Below are 15,389 nucleotides of genomic sequence, written 5' to 3'. Positions count from 1 at the left end.
CAATATATTTTTAAGTATAGTTTTCAAAAACAAACAACTCTCGCCCTCCCCCTCCCCTCCTTACAAAATTGTTAATCACATGACAATAGTGAGAAAACATTCTTGGGTAACTTTTTGTTAGTATTGAGGACAAACCTCAACAACTTATTCAGTCAAATAAAAATTCAGTCTAACTTTGTTGTTTATGTCAGATTTTTTACTGTATTTTTTTTTTTGTTCCTAATTTGTAAGTTTTCAAAAATATTCCTGCTGGGAGAGGATTTGGCAGGTGGGAGTAATTTAAGGTCACTTGGCTGAAAAAAAAAAAGAATGAAGAAACAAAATGACATTCACTTTAGGAAGGTTGAACTGGCTTCCTTCAAAGGAAGAAGCTTCTAGGGAATATCAAAATTCATACACCATCCTCAGTCACATGTATTTCCGGTCAGGGGAGATGACGATGATAGGTTTTGCAGTTCTAGCAAGGAGGTGTCGAATGTTCTTCTACACACAGCACTTGATATTCCCAAATAGTCACCCATCTGATACTGACCAGGTTCGACGTTACTTAACTTCAGTGATCTAACAAGAACCAACTTGTTTCCATTTATACACTTGTGTTTAAAAACTTTCCTTTGTGAGATAAACTAAAAAAGATGCAGATAGAGGCTTAATATTAACAGATCCATCAACAACATTATTCAAAAAGGAGAGATTAGTGTGCTTTGGGCATATTTACTGGCTACCATGCTCCAGTTATGCAAAGAAATCATATCAAGAAGATTTCATTTAAGAAAGATCAAAAGGATGACTACCAAAGAGATGGGCTGACCTGAGACTGGCATGCTACTCTAGACAACTGAAAAACTGGTTAACGATCATAAGTGGTGGAATTTTGTTTTCAAGCATGTGACGAAGCTTTCTGGTGTCAACTTAGGTGCTTTGCTTACGGGACACAAAACCTGGTATTCTGAAATGGTTACCCGTCTTTTAAGACTTAACGTTGTTTAACTTCAGCGATTAGATGTGATACAGTGTTTCAACACAATTTAGCCATAAACTAGTTACCATGGTAATTGACACAGCAGCAGCAGCCCATGATATGATTTCATTTACAATTTTGCTTCTCAGCTGGAAACTTTATCAGAAAGTTGTCCAGTTCTTATGACTGGACTTTCAGAAATGCTGACAATTTGTCTAAAAATGCTGAACACTTGAGAAATGTTTTTTCTCTTCAAGTCTACCAATTTTTACAAAGATGTCTAAGCATCAAATTAAATAGATTTATCAAACAATTCATTAAAATGGCTTTCATTTTTGTTTCTATCATAAATTGTGTCCAAATTATTAAAGTTTTAATTGCAAAAGAAATGTTTTTGTGCTTTTGACCAGTGTTTTAGCTTTTTTGATTTTTTTTTTTGTGGCTTTTCCATAATGCAAAATATTTTAATAAAAAATTTTTAAAAATAATCAGAAATATATAAAAAAAAGAGAATGAATTGGTTTTGATTGCAAACCATTCTGCAGAAGATTCTAGCATCATCAATCAAAGATTAGTGATAGAACAATGGACAACTGGCATAAAAAAAAGATATTTTAACACAGACGATTTGTAATGTTCATCTCTTTTTGCTTTGGAAAGATCTATTTTTGTTTTTTGTTGTTTTTTTTGTTGTTTTTTTGTTCTTTTCTGAAAATCTGTCTTTTTTTTCTACAAATAAAAAATCCTCTGCTCAAAAAAAAAATCCAATTTTCACTTTATTCAGCGAAAAATTTTAAAATCCATTTTTTTTCTTTGAAATTGATCTTTGCCACATCGAAAGTTTATTAATTTGAGGCATTACCAAATTTTTTAAAATTTCTATTGTAGAAAAAAAAACTCCACAGCTCAAAGACAATTTTCTCTAACGGAATGTTCTTTTTGCCCCCCCCCCTCCTTTGTAACTCTGAAAGGGAAACAATAACTTAGAATATCCAACTGTCATATACGGAAGTCCACGTGACCGGGGTCACCCATTTGGGTAACCGCTTTTCTGCTGCTGACAGCTCAGCACTTGCTTTCAAGCCTCCGTGTAGGTAGTGACCAGCAAATGCAATATCCGTCACAACTTGATCAATCTTCCAATTTTGAGGTACCTAAAAGGAAAAGAAAACAAAATGTGATATATTGTTTGTTTGTTTTTTTTTTTTTTAGTCTATTAATAAATAAAAAGCCAAAAAGTGACAAAAGAGAAGAAACCATCTTTGCTGCTTCTTGCTCCCTACAGAAATTTAATAACTGTTTGACAAGTGTATTGGAATTGAACCACAACATTAAGGAAATTGATTACATGGTTAAAGTAATGAAGAAAGTGACTTAACCAAATGGGCAAGCCTCTCTCTTTCCTGTTGGATAATAAAATGCGGGAAGGAAAGAGAAAGAAAAGATCTCCGTTTGTAGAAGGTTCAGTAATATATATATATATATACATATATATATATAGCATTAATTTGCATAAGAGGACAAAAACTGATGAAAAGGAGAAGTTGGAAGCATGACAGGCAGTTAGTTTTTTGATAACTGAGAAAGAGAGAACGGACAGTGGAAATTACAGTTGAATTTAGTCATGAGAAAGCAGGAGTTTGAAAAATATTAATTAATTTCCTTTCTTTTTTTTTTTCATTCAACAAATCTTATGATCATCATCATCATATTGTCTGAATCCAAAGATTCTATTGTTGGCTGTTGCAATATTTTTTAGTTAAAATGAGGGTATGATCCCTTACAGTTGGAAGATTCTATTTATAAATGATACTGCTTGGAACTGACGAATCAAATTAATTCTCGTTCTGCTACCAACCAATCAGAAACCAGAATTGCTCCATAAAAATTAAACCTTTTTCTTTAGCAACATTTTTTCTTCATGTCAACACAGGAAGAATCTTTTGCTCTGTGGCTTCCAACTCAAGAACTGTCTGAGAACCAGTCACCTCCAGGACTTGTATAGAACAACTAACCATCGTAAACTGTTCTGTCTACTGAGAACCAGTCACCTCCAGGACTTGTATAGAACAACTAACCATCGTAAACTGTTCTGTCTACTGAGAACCAGTCACCTTCAGGACTTGTATAGAACAACTAACCATTGGAAACTGTTCTGAAACTAAACATGGCTTTCAACTCAAGAGTTGGCAATGGTTTCATCCATATTTTTTGAGTCAGAATTATTTCTAAAAAAGATATCAGGTAATACAGGAGGGACCAAGTGAATGTTGCCAATCCTAAGTGAAAGTGATTTTGTGGAACGAATTAGATTTGAACTTAGGACACCCAGGTCGTCAGTCCATGTCGTTAACCACTGAACCATCATTACCTCTCAGTCTTATGATGAACCTTAAATAAAGGAGAGAGCTTGAATGCCTACTAGACAATATCCTTGAGTGTCTAAGATCTCTCTCTGTACAACCTGTAGGACAACCTGACCTGAAGATACTTATCAAGAAATGACTGAAAATGAATTTTAAAAACAACCTGGCAAATATACAACTAAACTCTGACTAAATATTCAGAATAATAGAGTATTTAAAGGCCAAATAAGACTTCAGTATGACTTTTATGAGGAATAGTGCATTTTCTTCAAGTAATGTTACCTCAAGTTGAAATTGAATGTGTGCGCAAAAACAAACATGGTGACCAATGAAAACAATACAGATCCAAATACCTTTAAAAATCGACTTTTTGGGGTACTCTAGAGTACATTGACCATTAAATATTGACTTTTAGGTTTATAAATAAAAAAAAAATCCTTTATGTAAAAGGGGTGTGCATGTTCTTGTTAAGTGGTTCCAATATGGGGGATTGATTTGTTGTATTAGAAACTGTGCATACACACAAGTATACTAAAGAGTTTTCCTGTTAATTTAAAAATTATAACTGTCGGGTGATGAAACTTGAAAGTTGCATATTAAAAAAAAAAATTTTTTTTTTAATTTTAAAAAAAAAATTTGAAAAAAAATTAAAAAAAAAAATCTTTATAAATGTTAGATGACAAACCATAAAGATAACCATAAATATGTATATAAAATAATTGAAGAAGAAGAAATTTTAAGTGACATTCAAAAAAAGGCCAAACTGGTTAAAAAATACTAAATTCGCAAAATTTTACCTAAAAACATTGATTGGTTCTAAAATGAGTGATCAATTTACTAGAACGTTACATTAGAAATTGAGTACCCCTACAAATATTTGGACCAAGTAAAGAATAGATACCCTGTAGCAAACGACGACGACTAGTGACAACCGGCGCACATTTCAATTGACACCGGTGATTCGACCTTGACATGGGCACAAGCACATGGCGTTGGTTGTTTAAATTTTTTAATTTTAATAAAATAAAATAAACCTGATTTTGCATCAAATAGAAGACGTAAGGGAATATTCACAAGCAAGATTTTTTAAAAATATATTTACAAAACTTTTGAAGATTTAAAAGAAAAATATATATTTACGAAACTTTTTTTTTAAGTAAGTAACAAAACAAACGTATTTAAAGAAAAGATATTTAAATAAATAAGTGCCTTTCTGATTGCGTTTAATAGATTTACAGAACTTTAAAAAAAAAAAAAAAAACTTAGAATAATAATAATTATAATTATAATAAAATAAATAACTAAATACATTTAAGCCAAACTTATTAATGGCAAAAACAAATATAAAATAACTGCCTTGTTCGGATTTTGTGAATGTTTCACGGATTTTTGCGACCAAGATTGATTTTTATGTACAGCGGGATTTTTTGGGGGTTTTTTTCTCTGTGCGTTTTTAATACAATTCAATTTAATTATTCTTTAAAACATTAACTTTAGCGACAATTAATATATTTTTAAATATTAAATTTTGATTTAATTTCATGATATCCTCACGTGATCAATTTATTAAATGACAAAAAAATTCAAAAGTAATATATTTAAATAAATGGGCGTCTTTTCGAGTGCGTTTTTAATATATTTCCAGAACTTTTTAATAAAACTTAAAATAATAGTTATTATAATTATAATAAAAATAAATAAAAAGAATTACAAAAAACGTTTATTTTATTTTATTAAAATTAAAAAATTTAAACAACCAACGCCATGTGCTTGTACCAATGTCAAGGTCGAATCACCGGTGTCAATTGAAATGTGCGCCGGTTGTCACTAGACGTCGTCGTCTGCTACAGGGTATCTATTCTTTACTTGGTCCAAACATTTAAATATTGACTCTTTCATTTTTTTTTTTTTGATAATCTAGTAGATTAGCGTCCATTCGATAATAACCTACTGAAAAACTTGAAAAAAAGACAAATAAAAATATAGTGGGAGGGGGGTCCACTCGTACACATGAACCCAAGAAACTTAGAAGAGCAGGAAAAATACAAATACCTTGGCATAGAAGAGAACAATTCAACTCAGCATGCCAAAATGAGAGAATAATTGGCAGTAAATATCCACGCCATATAAGGAAAATCTATAAAACAGATCTTACAAACAAAAACAAGGTAACTGCCATTAACCAACTTGCCATGTCTGTGATAACATACAGCTTTGGCATTGTTGACTGACCACAAAGAGACATAAACAAACTAGGCACTGAAATAAAGAAAATGTTGACTCTGTACATAATAGCATACACAAACCAGTGTTAGCGGAAACTGTATCTTTTTTTTTTTTTTTTTTTTTTTACAAAGGAGTCACCACTTATCAGGCCCAGAGGCCACTCGAGGATAGAGATTAATAAACGTACAGTGGTCAATGGGACAATGTCGTAATAATTGTTACTAGTGGAAATTTGGTAAATTGGATTACTTAAGGGGAACGGTTCATCAACAACTTATTTATGTTGGACTTGAAGACGATCATATTATAGCCAGCTGGAAAGCAGGCAAAAGGAAGAGAGTTCCACAGGTGTGCAGTTCTAAGAAAGAAACTTTGTTCATGGAATCTACGATTAGGTTTCGGCACAGATAAAAAGTGGGGGAAATTATGGATAGTGCTTTCAGCTAGACAAGTGTTAATCGTGAAAGTTTGGCAAAGGAGGAACCATAGATTGGAGCTCAGATGAGCACTTGCCGTGAAAATAACGATAAAATAGAGACAGGCTCGCAATGGCTCTTCTGTGAGAAAGGGGTTGCAGAAAAAAGGGATTCCCCCACTAGGCTACAAAGTCTGTTTTGGGTCTCTCAGAAATTTATCATCAACATCATGTCACTATTGTGAACACCGGGCAATGAGCTCTCAAAATCCAAACCTCAAGATGGTACAAGAGTGAGCAGAACCACCTCCATCACGAAACTGACTAAACATTTTGGACAAGATTATCTCATCACTGAGACAGAATCATAAAACAAGTCTACTACAAAAATATCCTAAAAGAGTTGCCAAAAATACACCAAGAACTTCCATTGCAAAAAATTGAAAGAATGAGCCAAGTATTTTCTGGATGAATTCACCCAGAACTTATATAGATAAAGAAGGTTCTATAGACTGATTTAAAAGAGGATTGCTCCACTAAGATCAGCAGAGGATTATAACGGCTGTTCAAGATAAAAACATTATTCATCAAGCCTTGAAGAAGATGAGTGGTATCAGCAAGGACAATAAGTGCAGGTTCTGCCGCACAGAAGTAGAGGGTGTGAGCTACCTGACATCCAACTGTAAGGTCAATATTTAATGTGACACAATGGAGTTAGTAAATATCTCCACTGGACAATCTGCAAAAAATTTAATTTTGAATGCAGCAGCAAGTCCGAGGAGCCTATACCAGAAAGAACAGTTGGAAATAAGTCATACACCATGCACTGTGACTGTACAATTCTTACAGCTACGTACCTATAAAATGGAGCTATTAAACCTGACATAGTGATATGGGGCAAGAAGGAGAAAGAAGCAACCTTAGTAGAAGTTAATGTCCCTAACAATGTTGAGTTAAATAGAGCTGAAAGGGAAAAGATGAAATACCAAGGTTTTATGTACAACATCAAAAAAAAAATTGGAATCTTAAGATGCCCCATCCTCAGTTAGGACAAAATGATAAGAGAATTGAAAAAAGAAATATATATTTATTTTAGAATCTAAGGAAGATATCCATCATTCTAATAATTATACGAACAACCAGAATGATGAAACACAATTTCAAAAACTACCTGGTGAACCAAGTGCAAGAGAAATACAAACAATTGCTCTTAAAGGGACAGTTAGAATCTTAAAAAGATCTATCGGTTGCAATGTCTGAAATAATGAGTGAATGTTTGGCATTCGGTAGGATACTCTATCTTCAGTAAAAACAAAATAAGAAAGTAAAAAAGAAAAAGCATTTGAGAGTTTGGACTACCTACTGTACACCATCCTCAAGTGTCTTCAATCTCACTGTGCAAGGGTTTGTTATGACAATCTGACATGAGGATAAATACCCTTACAAGTAAACCCTGACCAAATATTCAATTTTGCTGTTTTATTGCATACACTTCTGCTGTAAAGATTGAGCTTTCTGTTGGTAGAGCCTTTAAGTTTTTTTTTTGTTAGATACTGCCATGCAAGCTGTCTTTTCATTGTCTTTGGATCCATCTGTACATATGAGGTGATATTTTGGATATTGTAAAAGGATGTTCTGAATTTCATCTTGCTTGGGTGGGTTTTTGCTTTGATAAATTCTTTTAAACTAAGATTTACATATGTTTTTTTTAATTATCCATGGTGAGACATTTGGGATTATATGGTTGTGTATGTTTGAAATGTTTCAATTTTTTTTAAGTGTAAATTCCATTCTTAGTCTGAATGGTTTTATTCTTTTTTTCTTTACTTTCAAATAGCTCTTTATATTTTGGGTTGAAAATGTTTTCATAAGTTGGGTTAGATGGGGTGGATTTGATTTTTATACAGTATTGTAGTGTTAGTGTTTCTGTTCGTAATTGTGGTGGAGTTTCATCTGCTTCTCAAAATAGACTATCAATTGGAGATGTTCTGAAAGCTCCTAAAATTTGTTTTAAAGTTTCATGGTGAATCGGGTCTAATTTTTTAGATATGACTTATTGGCTGATCTATAGATAAAGCAAAGCTAGCATAGGATGGGATGTAGATTTCTACAGGTCCTATATTGTATCCAATTTTAATTTTTTGTAGTATTTTTGGGTATATTAAAAGTGAAGATGTATTTGTTGGAATTCATTTGCTTTCTTTATAAAAATTCTTTTATATTCTATAACCCCTTGTTTTTTCCTTCCGTTTAGCACTTCTTCATGTGTAACAAGAGATAACTCACTGCTTTTTACTATTTCTTTAGACTGATTGAGTTTGTTATGAGGAGTAACTTTGACATTGATGTCATGGAATGTTTTTATTTTTTTAATTTTATTACTTTGTGTTTTTGTTTCTATTTCAATTAGTAAATTTCTATTTTCATTTTCTTTACATTTTTACATTTTATATAATTTGATAGAGTTTTTTCTATCAGAAAAGGAGATAGTTTTGACATTTGTTTTTTTCCTGAAGATTCTATTACATAGAATCTAGGAAAGTCTGCATCTGTTTCTATTTTATTTTCTGAATTGGATAGACATCTTTTGGGTTTTTGTTTGGGTTTATATAAAATTAAACCTATAAGAAACATGCTTTTTCTCATTTTAGAACTTTTTCCATTGCGCCAATTTGAGCCACAGCAACACATGGCAGGGTACAGCTAGTATATATATATATATATATATATATATATATGTGTTTTTTTTTTTACCAATACCTTTTCAATTTTTAATTTTCTTTAGGCGCGTTACTAAAAAGTTTATTAAATCTTTCACTAGGTATCTTTATTATTATTACTAGTAATAGTGGTGGTAGTGGTGGCGGTGGTAGCGGTAATATCATCTATTATAATTTGTATATATGTATATAAGTGTCCTCATGTGTGTCTATGTATGTATATATATGTTTTTCTTTTTATATATCTATGTATATGTGTATGTACGTGTTTGTGCATTATATATATATACACTTGTGCCCGATATTATTCATACCCCTCGGATCTTTGAGATTTCTGTAAGAATATTGCTCAAACGAGAAGGTAGACAATATTAAAGGGATTTCAAACAATAAATCAAGCATAAGCATTTAATTTAAACTCAACAAATAAATAAATTATGCAAGTTTGAAACATTATACAAAGAAAAACAATAATGGCACTAGTTCAAAATTATTCATACCTCTCTTACTAATAGTCAATAGCATGCCCTTTATTCTTAATAACTGCCTGTAACCGTTTTGGATATTTATCAACAAGGTTTTTACAAGCATCAACACTGATTTTTGACCATTCTTCAATGCAGTAGTTCTCCAAATCCCTCAAATTTCTAGGTTTCCGCTTTTTAACCTCAGTTTTCAATATGTGCCAAGGGGTTTCGATAGGGTTCAAGTCGGGACTCTGGCTAGGCCATTCCAAAACATTAATTTGATTATCCTCAAACCATTTCTTGACTATTTTGGCAGTATGTTTTGGATCATTATCCTGTTGAAGAACCCAGTTTGGTCCTAAATGGAGCTTCTCCGCATCCTGTCTAATGTTTTTCTGGAGTATCTCCAAATATTGCTCCTTCTTCATGGTTCCATCTATCTTGACCAAACTATCTGGACCACTAGCCGAAAAGGAGCCCCAAAACATCAGGCTTCCACCACCATGTTTCACCGTGGGTATGGTGTTCTTTGGGTTGTAAGCTTCTCCTTTCTTCCTCCAGACGTAAGAGGCATCCATATGGCCAAACAATTCAATTTTTGTTTCGTCAGTCCACAAAATAATTGAGAAAACGGACTCTGGAGAATTCACATGGGTCCTAGCAAACTTTAGACGTGCTGCAAGGTGTTTTCCGGTATGCAATGGAGTCCTTCTTGGTCTTCTTCCTTTCAGACCATTTTCATGCAGAGTCCTTTGCAATGTTTGCCTTGATATTTTTATGCCAGAAGACTCCAGATTTTCTAAAATGTCCTTAGTAGTGGTGGTTGGATTTGCATTAACACTTCTTACAATATTCCTGGTGGCTCTAGCAGACAGTTTTCTTTTCCTTCCTCTACCAATCAAGTTGTTTGTTGTGTGGTGGCTCTGGAATTTTTTTGATGATGCTCTGTACTGTTGCTGCAGGGACCTCAAATTTCTTGGAAATTGACTTGTAACCTAAACCATCCTTATGTGAATTCACAATTTTAGTCCTAAGATCATTACTAAGCTCTTTTTTCTTCCCCATTCTAATAATTTTTATTCTTTTATTGGTTTTCAGTTGATATCATTTTAATTTCTGAAAAATGCAAAAAACGAAATAAAATTAATCAAAGGTTGTATAAAAGCATTCAAAATAAGAATCAAACAGGAAACAAACAGTCAGAAACTCAATTAATACTGAAAAAATAAGGGGGTATGATTATTTTTGAACATTGCAGATTTTATAAATAGCTGTATATTTCTTTTATTACAAGTATCCCGAGATTTTAAAATGACGAAAATGATCAGAAGAGGTTTATTAAGAATATGTATCAATATGGACGTAAACAATAAATTCTTACAAAGTTACACCTAATAAACTCAATTTTCAAGGGGGGGTATGAATAATATCGGGCACAAGTGTATATATATATATATATATATGTGTGTGTGTATATATATGCATATGTATTTGTGTGTTTATGGGTGTATTTATGGATGTATAAATGTGGGTAAGTATGTGTATATATGATGTTTGTGCATATGTGTGTATATATATATATATATATATACCTTTTATCATTATCGGTATATGATTGACATCATCATTCCTGTCACTATCACTGTTGCTGCTAGTATGTTTTATTTCTATTACTAATTTTGTTTTTTATTAATAGTTGTGATTACTAAGGGTTGTACTATTATTTACATGATCATTGGCTATACTATTTTTTTTTTTTACACAGGCATCACCGCATTATCAAGGCCAAGAGGTCACTCAAGGATAAGGGTTAAAGAGTGTACAGTAGAAATTGGGCAATATAGTAATCATTAGTAATGAAAATTCGATAAATTTGATAACTTATATGGAACGGCTCATCAAGAACTTATTTACGTTAGACTTGAACACAACCATATTGTAGTCAGCCGGAAAGCAGAAAAACGGAAGACAATTCCACAGGCGTGCAGTTCTAAGAAAGAAGCTTTGTTCATGGAATCTACGTTTAGGTTTAGGCACAGATAAAGAGTGGGGAGAATTATTGATAGTGTTTTCTTTACATTTTTACATTTTATATAATTTGATAGAGTTTTTTCCATCAGAAAAGGAGATAGTTTTGACATTTGTTTTTCCTAAAGATTCTATTACATAAAATCTAGGAAAGTCTGCATCTGTTTCTATTTTATTTTCTGAATTGGATAGAGATCTTTTGGGTTTTTGTTTGGGTTTATATGCATTAGTTTTTATTTTTAATTTTCGTTGCCTGTGCTCTCCACCCACCACAGAGCCCGATATTGGAATCTGTCAAGGGGGAAACTCAATCACCTTGACAGATCAGTTACATAAAGCAGTATACTCAACTATGTGAATCTCTCAAAGCATCGGCCACAAATATTCAACGCACACTCAAAAATCTATGTGGAGAAATAAATTTGTTTTCAGCCATGTTTAAATTAATAATCTTCACAATTGACCCTCAGACAGCACCTCCTAACGTCTACTTTTGTTAGGATCTTCTTTATCTTTCATCTTTCCTAGAAGGAAGATAAGTTTGGCTTGGGTTCTTTTATCTACTGTTCTATGTTAATTCTTGGACTTTGGGTAAATTTGTTTGATAGAAGTTTTCAGGCTTTTTTTTTTGTATGGGCATTTTTATTGATAGTACACACATGCAACTCTAGTCCCCTTCAAAGTAATCTCCTTTGGCTGCAATGCACTTATTGTACCATTCCAACAACTTCTGGAAGTCCTCTTGTGTGACTGTGTCAATGACTCATCACAGCTGCTTTCATCTCCTCAACAGTCATTACAACAGCCTCTAAGGTTTTCCTTGAGCTTAGGGAATAACCAAAAGTCACAGAGAGCAAGGTCTGGACTATAGGGAGGGTGAGGAAATGTCTTGATGCTCATCTTGGTCCAATAGTCTGTGACAAGGATGAAGCACCCTTGAGACAAACTTTACACAATGGAGTTGTGAACTGGAGCATTTGCACAAATTTTCCACATCTTTAGTTCCTCATGAATAATTGTGTGTACAGTTGCCACAGATATCAAACTGTGCACTTATTCTCTCTATAGACACACAATGGTCCTTATCTATGAAATTCTTTATTTGGCTAATCAACTCTGGTGTTCTGACTTCCTTACTCCTCCCACACCTCTCATCATCCCTCACAGACTCCCTGCCTTCCTTGAATCTCTTATGCCAGTCAAAAACTAATGCTTGATTCATATAAGATGGTTCAAAAACAGTGTGAAGCATTCCATACGTTTCTGTGGAATTCTTTCCAAGTTAAAAACAGAATTTTATTGCATATCATTCTTCTAATGTGTCCTCATATCCAGATTGCATTTTTGAAATTCACCAACTATGACAATCAGGCTTCAGTAAGGTGTATTCCAATTCCTGCTGTAGCTGTTCATTTGAACCTGAAATCATAAAAATTGGCCAATCATCTCATAACATGTATAGCAATAACATTGAATTTTCAAGGATCTACGATAATTTTAAATGCCTGTACAAAAAAAGTCTGGAAACTTATTGAAGTATATCTTCTTGAATGTCCAAGATGTTCAACATGACGGTCCTGCTTCCACAATCAATGAGTCTCATATAGTTGTGCACTTCAATAACTATTGATCTCATAGTAGAAACAAATACATGTGCAAAGAGATCATTTAAAATATAACTGAGTGAGCAGAATTTCTTCACCACAAAAGAGTAAAATCCAGTGAAAAGGAGGTGGGGGCAACATAGGGAATGCTCTTCCACAGCTATGGGATGGTTGCCAGAACTTTAGTCTATTGTACCACCAGGCAAATTAATATTTTATGTAGTAAACTCTATGAGTTGTTTCTTTCAACCTTCATCAGGTGCTGACTTTTAACCTTTATCAAAGTGTTGCCTTTTTTATTTTTTTCAACCTTTATCAAGTGTTGCCTGTTTTATATTTTTTAATCTTTATCAAGTGTGACCTTTTTTATATTTTTTAATCTTTATCAAGTGTTGCCTTTTTTATATTTTTTAACCTTTATCAAGTGTTGCCTTTTTTATTTTTTTCAACTTTTATCAGGTGTTGCCTTTTTTATTTTTTTAACCTTCATCAAGTGTTGCCTTTTTTACATTTTTTTAACCTTCATCAAGTGTTGCTTTTTTTATTCTTTCAACCTTTATCAGGTGCTGCCTTTTCCTCTGCTATGAGTATCCATGCTTCTCATCAGTTAAGCCAAGCAGAGGAATTGTTTTTTTGTTGTTTTCTTTTTACTACTGTACAATCCAAGTAACATACTGCTACTGAGGCATACGGGGCTACTGTGATAAGGACCAGATTTATCAGATTTATAAGGGTAACACCTGAAGTGGAGAGTTGGGCAGTAGAATCTTTGTTCACATTACATTTAAATTTCTTTATGTCAGTATAGTTGGGGAAACAGGGAGGGAATTACAAAGACAAACAGTCCAAGGAAAAAAGCTATTAGAGTAGAATATCTTCCATCATTGAGAGATCCCAATAGTGAAGAAATCATTTTTCAATTAGTTAAATGAATATTATGCTATATATTATGTTTAAAATCTGTTTTCCAGTATTGTCTGATTCAATTTGATTAAATTTAATTTAAACTTAAAATGAAAACATTTTTATAATTTAAATTATCAAATTCTAGCATTACAAAGGAATTCATGTGACCTTTGAATGAAAGAAATTGGAAAGATTCCAAAAAATGAAATAATTTGATTTTGTCATTTGTAGCCAAATAACAGAGTAAAGAAAAAATTAATTAAAAATTTTTTTTTTTCTGGTGCGGCATGTAATGCAATATTTTTTTAACTTGTTTTATTGTCTAACATCATGAACAGCTTTTCATGGTCACCTATAAATATAAAAGCGAAAATGTATGTATGTGTGTTCACTTTTTCTGTATGTCTACAAAAGGCTTTTTTCAGAGAAGCGGTCAGTCGGTTCACAACTTTTTAAAACTTTTTATATCACATAGAAATCGTAATATCTCACAGTTAACAACGAAGCTCGCCTGTCTATTTAATTTGCTCGATTTCGGGAAGATAAATATTCAACATTTGTCACTCGCCACATGTGGGTTAGTCTTTTTCCTATAACATCTTGAGAAAATACTATCCCGCAGTCAAACTTGACCTCATTAACTCATTAAAACGGGCACCTGCCAAATCCAAGTAATTAAATAAATTCAAACGTGTTTCCGTTAGCACCTCGCGGTGGGCCAATCATTAAGGTCGCACTTTTTTTTTTTCACACTTTAATTTACAACTTTGCCTCAAGGGTTCGGGTTCGATCCTCATACTTACTTTTTTTTTTTTAACCCCAACCCCCACCCCCGGAGTTTCCACACACACCTCCAAACACCCGGGCAACGCCGGGTACCCCTCGCTAGTCATTAGAATAAAGGAATTAATTCATAAACTGATAACAGCCACAAACAGGAAAGAGGCAGGGTTTTTTTCATAGGGATCTTTTTAAAGTTATGAAACACTTACTGCGAATGTAAGGCTGAACGTCCAAGGAGTGAAGGGTTTTTCTGCATGAGAATAATAGACAAAGTAAACATCTTGGTCAATATCACTTGGGAGTTTGGCCAGTCGAGGAAGCTCATCACTTAATGACCAACGTACTAAAGGACAACCAGCATGAGGGGACACAAAAGCAACCATGTGGTCAGGACCTGCAAATAAAAATGATAGATTAACTTAGAATGAAGGCACACCAAGAATCATTTGATTCATTTAAATTTTCGTTTGAATATCTTTTTAAATTTGATTGGTTTAAATTTTCGTTTGAATATCTTTTTTAAATTTGATTGGTTTAAATTTTCGTTTGAATATCTTTTTTAAATTTGATTAGTTTAAATTTTCGTTTGAATATCTTTTTTAAATTTGATTGGTTTAAATTTTCGTTTGAATATCTTTTTTAAATTTGATTGGTTTAAATTTTCGTTTGAATATCTTTTTTAAATTTGATTGGTTTAAATTTTCGTTTGAATATCTTTTTTAAATTTGATTGGTTTAAATTTTCGTTTGAATATCTTTTTTAAATTTGATTGGTTTAAATTTTCGTTTGAATATCTTTTTTAAATTTGATTCGTTTAAACAGAAGAAAAGAATTTTTTTAAAGTATTAATAAAACTGCCTAGAGTCAAGATTTTCTCAGATTAGTAACAACTCAAAAATGCAAAAACTATTTT

At 32.6% G+C, this 15,389-nt stretch overlaps 1 protein-coding gene across 1 annotated transcript in view; it reads right to left on the bottom strand.

The window, feature by feature from the left end:
• Positions 1-1,719: 1,719 nt before the first annotated feature.
• LOC145279730 (endoplasmic reticulum metallopeptidase 1-like) overlaps positions 1,720-15,389 on the bottom strand; it is a 148,246-nt gene continuing 134,576 nt past the window's right edge. Inside the window, exons 13-14 of the mRNA XM_080131024.1 lie at positions 14,686-14,870; positions 1,720-2,115 (exon numbers count right to left, since the gene is read on the bottom strand). Of these exons, the coding sequence (XP_079987150.1) occupies positions 1,945-2,115; positions 14,686-14,870 (356 nt within the window). The 3' untranslated portion in view covers positions 1,720-1,944. The remainder of the gene's footprint in view (positions 2,116-14,685; positions 14,871-15,389) is intronic.

The sequence above is a fragment of the Euprymna scolopes genome, chromosome 7 (assembly GCF_053919585.1).
Source record: "Euprymna scolopes isolate OS-2025 chromosome 7, ASM5391958v1, whole genome shotgun sequence".
Taxonomy (NCBI): domain Eukaryota; kingdom Metazoa; phylum Mollusca; class Cephalopoda; order Sepiida; family Sepiolidae; genus Euprymna; species Euprymna scolopes.
Note: the sequence above shows the minus strand (reverse complement) of the source record. Positions and strands in the feature narration are given on the sequence as shown.